Source organism: Physeter macrocephalus, chromosome 14 (genome assembly GCF_002837175.3).
Source record: "Physeter macrocephalus isolate SW-GA chromosome 14, ASM283717v5, whole genome shotgun sequence".
Taxonomy (NCBI): domain Eukaryota; kingdom Metazoa; phylum Chordata; class Mammalia; order Artiodactyla; family Physeteridae; genus Physeter; species Physeter macrocephalus.
The window spans coordinates 58,008,769-58,014,956 of record NC_041227.1 but is presented as its reverse complement, the minus strand read 5'-3'; the positions used below and the strand labels follow the sequence as shown (position 1 = coordinate 58,014,956).

The 6,188-nt window shown below is 41.8% G+C and overlaps 1 protein-coding gene across 3 annotated transcripts in view; it reads left to right on the top strand.

Moving 5' to 3' along the window:
* The first annotated feature begins 1,212 nt into the window (after positions 1–1,212).
* The window catches only part of PARN (poly(A)-specific ribonuclease), a 159,233-nt gene continuing 154,257 nt past the window's right edge, over positions 1,213–6,188 (top strand). For all 3 annotated transcript variants that reach the window (XM_055090007.1, XM_007106145.3, XM_028499783.1), the window contains exons 1-5: positions 1,213–1,358; positions 1,762–1,839; positions 4,507–4,586; positions 5,387–5,454; positions 5,540–5,621. In XM_055090007.1, coding sequence (XP_054945982.1) covers positions 1,340–1,358; positions 1,762–1,839; positions 4,507–4,586; positions 5,387–5,454; positions 5,540–5,621 — 327 coding nt within the window. In that variant the 5' untranslated portion in view covers positions 1,213–1,339. The remainder of the gene's footprint in view (positions 1,359–1,761; positions 1,840–4,506; positions 4,587–5,386; positions 5,455–5,539; positions 5,622–6,188) is intronic.

The window sequence follows — 6,188 nt, the reverse complement described above, 5'->3', positions numbered from 1 at the left end:
ATACTCAGTATTTCTCTCAAACCTAAGGTGTGAATGCAGGGAAATGTGACAGCAGGTCAGAACGCTGATCATATCTTACATTTATTTTTACAGTGCTCTACAATTCACATACATTATCACCACTGATCCTCAGCCCTATTTAGTGGATGAGAAAATCGAGGTTTAGGAAGATTGAATAATTCCAGACCTAATAAATGGCAGAGCTAGCCTTTGAAAGCAGATCTTCTAACCAACTTTCATAGTAGGCTTTTGTGAAAGACCAAGGTGAATTCATTCACTCAACCCACGTTTATCGAGCATCTCGACGTGTCAGCAGTGTCGCAGGCTCTGGGAATCAACTGCAAACCACAAATCAACATAAAACTCCATCAGGCAAGACCTAATCTGTTTTGCCCACCGTAGTATTCCCAGTAGCTAGTGCAGTAGATAAAGGTCTCAGGTTTGCCTTCCCCATCACCTCTGTAAGTAACCCTCTTTTCCATTATTCTTATTGCAGCACCCTGCTCTTTCTCTTCACAGCGAACTTTGGGTTTCCAAGTGGCAAGTTCGATTCCTGCCTGACTTTCCCCTCTCCCCTCAAGTTAAGCTCCAGTGGGAGCTTGTCTTTTCTATTCCTCACTGTATCCCCACTCCTTTCAGGGTGGCTCTCACATAACTGGAACTCAAGAAATATTTATTCATCAACTGGATGGATGTCATGTCACGCAAACTTCTTAAGTAAATGGCCCGGGCTTCCCTGGTGGTGTAGTGGTTAAGAATCCTCCTGCCAATGCAGGGGACACGGGTTCGAGCCCTGGTCCAGGAAGATCCCACATGCCGTGGAGCAAGTAAGCCCGTGCGTCACAACTACTGAGCCTGTGCTCTAGAGCGCGCGAGCCACAAATACTGAGCCCATGTGCCACAACGACTGAAGCCCACGTGCCTAGTGCCCGTGCTCCGCAACAAGAGAAGCCACCGCAGTGAGAAGCTTGCGCACCGCAACGAAGAGTAGCCCCCGCTCCCGCAACTAGAAGAAGCCGGCATGCAGCAACGAAAACCTAATGCAGCCAAAAATAAATAAATAAATAAAGTAAATTGTCCAAGTCGCGTCCTCACCAGTTAGACCACGCCTTGGAGGACTTCGATAGCCACGCCCCTCCTGTGTCCCGGGAAAGGAACCCAGCCTTGGCCCCGCCCCTTCCATAACGCAGGCACACGTGACGGCGCGCCGGCGCGCGCTGTTTCCGGAAGTCACCCCCGCGGTCTCCGCTGCTGCTGCCTGAGCTGCTGGCAGTGGAACTTCGCGAGTGGAACGGCAGAGGCGGGCCGGACGGGGCCGGGGGCCTGGCCACTCTGCAAAATGGAGATAATCAGGAGCAGTGCGTGTCCGCCTTGCACCTCCCCGCGTACCCGCGGCCCCCTTCACCCGGCCTGCTAGGCCCGGAACACGGCTGGTCTGCTTGGCGGGGCCCGGGGCAGAGGCAGCCCCTCAGGGGTTTGCTCCCCTTTTGCGCCTGTTGGGGGGCCTTATTCCTCTCTGGCCCATACACCCTTCGGGGCCTTGTCGTCTTTCTTACCCGGGTACCCCCAGGGCCTTATCCCTCTCAGGCTTGTGCCCCCGCGGGGCTTCTTTTCCGCCCCTGTTTGTGCACCCCTCAGGGACTTGTCCTTCCGCCCTAGGAGACGTAGGAGTTCCGCGGGCCCTCCTTCCTTCCCAACCTAGTAGCCCGTGGGCAAGCAGCTAGGCCACCGGTTCTGAGCCTCTTCTCGGTTTCTCCGCAGATTTTAAGAGTAATCTCCACAAAGTGTACCAGGCCATAGAGGAGGCGGACTTCTTCGCCATCGATGGGGAGTTTTCAGGTATTCCTCGCTTGCAAGCTTGAGGCTGGCACCTTGCAGTGTATAGCCAAAACTCCTGCCCCCCTACCCCCTGCTCCCTTGCCCCGGACTTCTGCCTGCTGGCCGCTCCTCCCTGTTTGTAGCCTTGGGCAAGTTGCATGGGTCTCCACGTTTCGTCTTAAACGTCTTAAACGTTTCGAAAGCACGGAAAAGGTGCGGTGGGTTTTGTGATTGCGTTTGTGGTTGTTGGACCTCTCAGGGTTGCAGATGGAGATTAAGGTTTTGGTGCTGCTTAAAAACTGTTGGATGTGTGTGAGATAGCTTGGGAGTTCGGGTCAGGCTTTTTTGTGTGTGTGGTGAAATACACATAACATAAAATTTATCGTTTTAAAGTTCAGTGGCATTAAATACATTCACATTTTTGTGTATCCATCTCCAACCATCCATCTCCAGAACTTTTTCATCTTCAGAACTGAAACACTGTACCCATTGAACAATCATTCCCAACTCCTCTCTCCCCTCTGCCTCTGGCAACCACTGTTTCTGTCTCTATGAATTTGACTAGTTTAGACATTTCCTATAAGTGCAATCATACAATATTTGTCCTTTGTGACCGACTTTAGGGTCGGACTTTTTCAGATAAATGAGGGTATTCCTTTAGGCGTTAGTGGAAGTGTTCATTGCCTGCCTTGGCATGGGTGTGCATGTGTGTCTAATACTTTACTAACAGTTATAATTGCAAGGTTTTTTCTTTTTCTTTTTTTGGATCAAAGATATCCACTTTTGGTATAGATGACGCTTTTGCTACAAGCTTAACATGTTTCTAAGACTTCAGCTCTTTCTAAAGGACTCCATGCTGGGGGTAATCTTTGGCTTTAATTAAGCGTGCAGTTTCTAGTTGGAGTCAATTTCCTGGAAAGCTAAGAGTTTTCACCACAAATAATTGTCTCTTGATCGTGAGTATACCTCTGTTGTGTAGTTGTTACTCCAAACTGTTGAGCAAGACTCTAACAATAATGCACATCCGTATTTGTTGATGTCTGAGTATGCATTAGTCTTTGAAAGCAGCAAAACTTATTCAGTCATAGAGATTGTTTTCTTAAATCATGACTGTTTCGAAACCTAATTTTTTTTTACTGAATTATAATTGACCAATTATATCAGTTTCAGGTGTACAACAGTGATTTGATATTTTTTTACACTATGAAATCACCATGCTAAGTCTAGTTACCATCTGTTAGCTACAAAGTTATTGTTGGCTATATTATTGGCTATATTCCCTATGCTGTGACGTTTATTTTATAAATGAAACTTTGTATCTCTTAAACCCCTTCACCTATTTGGCCTTTCCACCCACCCCTCCCCTCTGGCAACCATTAGTTTACTCCCTCTATCAGTGTCTTTGTTTTGTTCTGTTTGTTTTGTTTTGTTTTTTAGATTTCACCAATAAGTGAAATCATATGGTATTTATCTTTCTCTTTCTGACTTGTTTCACTTAGCGTAATACCTTCTAGGTCCATCCATGTTGCAGATGGCAAGGTTTTATTCTTTTTTATGGCTGAGTCATATTTCTTTATATGTATGTGTGTGTGTATATTATATATATATGTGTGTATATATGGCATCTTCATTATCCATTCATCTATCTTTGGACAATTAGGTTGCTTCTATGTCTTTGCTATTGTAAATAATGATGTAGTGACATAGGGATGCATATATCTTTTCGAATTAGAATTATTGAAGAAAAAATTTTTGTTTTCTTATAAATATCCAGAAGTGGAATTGTTGGCTTACATGTTAGTTCTATTTTTAATATTTTGAGGAAGCTTTATACTGTTTTCTATAGTGGCTGCACCAGTTGACCTTCCCACCAACAGTACACGACGGTTCCCTTTTCTCCACATCCTTGCCAACACTTGTTATTTCTTGTGTTTTTGAGAATAGCCATTCTGACAGGCGTGAGGTGGCATCTCAAGATTGCTTTGGCTGTTCGGGGTATTTTGTGGTTCCATACAAATTTAAGGATTATTTTTTCTAGTTCTGTGACAAATGCCATAGGTATTTTGATAGAGATTGCTTTGAATCTGTAGATTGCTTTGGGTAATATGGACATTTTTACAGTATTAATTCTTCCGATTCGTGAGCACAGTCTTTCCATTTATTCCCATTGTCTTCAATTTCTTGCACCAATGTCTTATAGTTCTCAGAGTACAGGTCTTTCACCTTCTTGGTTAAGTTTATTCCTAGGTATTTTATTCTTTTTGATGCAATTGTAGATTGGATTGTTTTCTTAATTTCTGTTTTTCATAGTTTGTTATTAGTGTATAGAAATTTACAACAGATTTCTGTATATTAATTTTGTATCCTGCAACTTTACTGACTTCCTTTATTAGTTCTAATAGTTTTTTGTTGAGGTCTCTATAGTGTTTTCTATATTTGAAATCTATTTTAGACACTGAAACTGTCCATTCTCAAATTGAAACATTCACATCTCTAAATTCATTACTATAGAGTTTAGCTTGGTAGCCAGTGAAATTAATGCTAATTTTGAAAAAGCGAAGAAAGGAGCACTTCCAATTAATTTTAATTCATAAAAATATGAAATTATAGCGCCATTGAATAGTTGACTTGACATTTTTCCATTAGCATTTATTAACAAGTTAAAAACTTTTATTTCTTAAAATCTAGGAATCAGTGATGGACCCTCGGTCACCGCATTAACAAATGGTTTTGACACTCCGGAAGAAAGGTATCAGAAGCTTAAAAAGGTACGTGGATGTGCTAGAAAAAAATTTTTTTTCCTATGTTGGTCCTGCATATGTTGAATTATAGAGGAATATAATCATTAAACTTGTTCATTAATGTCTCAGCCCCAGTTATAAAATGATATTTTAGTGGTATTTAAAAAAACAGTAAAAATAATTGTTTGCTGGAAAACATTTTGGGGAAGGTTTAGTATTTTCAGTGTTAATTTGATTTACAGGAAATGTGATGTGGTTATTTTAATCATTTGGAAATAGGTTTACCATGCTACTCTGGATGGTGGATAGGTGTCTAAGTTGGGAAAAATATTAAGAAATGTATATAAATTAATAATGCGTCTGATACCTACTAGAGAATGGACTTTGAGGATATGGGGGGGGAAGGGTAAGCTGTGACAAAGTGAGAGAGTGGCATGGACACATACACTACCAAACATAAAATAGATAGCTAGTGGGAAGCAGCCGCATAGCACCGGGAGATCAGCTCGGTGCTTTGTGACCACCTAGAGGGGTGGGATAGGGAGGGTGGGAGGGAGGGAGACACAAGAGGGAAGAGATATGGGAACATATGTATATGTATAACTGATTCACTTTGTTATAAAGCAGAAACTAACACACCATTGTAAAGCAATTATACTCCAATAAAGATGTTTAAAAAATGCGTCTGATAGATAATCTGTAATCTGTTCTAATTGGAAGTATTCTTCCAAAGTTAAGTAATCAGAAAACCTACCTGATTGAGAATACTGTTGCTGATGTCGACTGTAGAGCACTGTTTTGACAGATATTTTATTTCCCTTTTCCAGCATTCCATGGACTTTTTGCTGTTTCAGTTTGGACTTTGCACTTTTAAGTATGACTACACAGATTCAAAGTAGGTTGTTTTAATACGTGGTGGGAATTCTTTTGTCATGGCGTAATGTAACGCCCTAAGTCTCCTTTTATCTTATTTTCCCCAGGTATATAACAAAGTCTTTTAACTTCTATGTTTTCCCGAAACCCTTCAATAGATCTTCACCAGATGTCAAATTTGTTTGTCAGGTTAGTAGTATAATTGAGGTTTTTTTTTCTGTTATGAATTGCTGATGAGGCAGTGTGGAAATGTGGAATCAGAATTCTCTCTAAAATTTGGTTCTACCACTAACTTTGCACTTTGCGCAAATCATTTCACCTCTCTGACTTTCAGTTTTAAGGTTGTAAGTTAATGACACTCCCATCTTCCCTTTTAGAATGAGTTAAGGAATGAGATGTAAGAGACAGGTAGATGGAAATGAGAACATGACCTTTATCATTAGTAAAGCTGAATCTGAGACCATGGCTTCATAGTGTGACTCTTTTGGGAATTTTTAATGTCTTACCCCTGAATTGAACCTACAGATCAGGACCTTCAGGCTTCTTTCCACCCCATTCTCATTGCACCCATCTCCAAGGGTAGAGCTTTATTTTCTGGAAGAGGAGGGTATGTGTATATTCTCTTTGAAAAGAGAGAGCCCAAAAGGGGCTAAGCTATATATGTTCAGTTTCTTTTCCCAAGCTCACCAATTAGGAAAGAGAGGGTAGATAAAGACCACTGTTTCCTCCTGAGGAGGAGAGGGCTGACTTTATGAG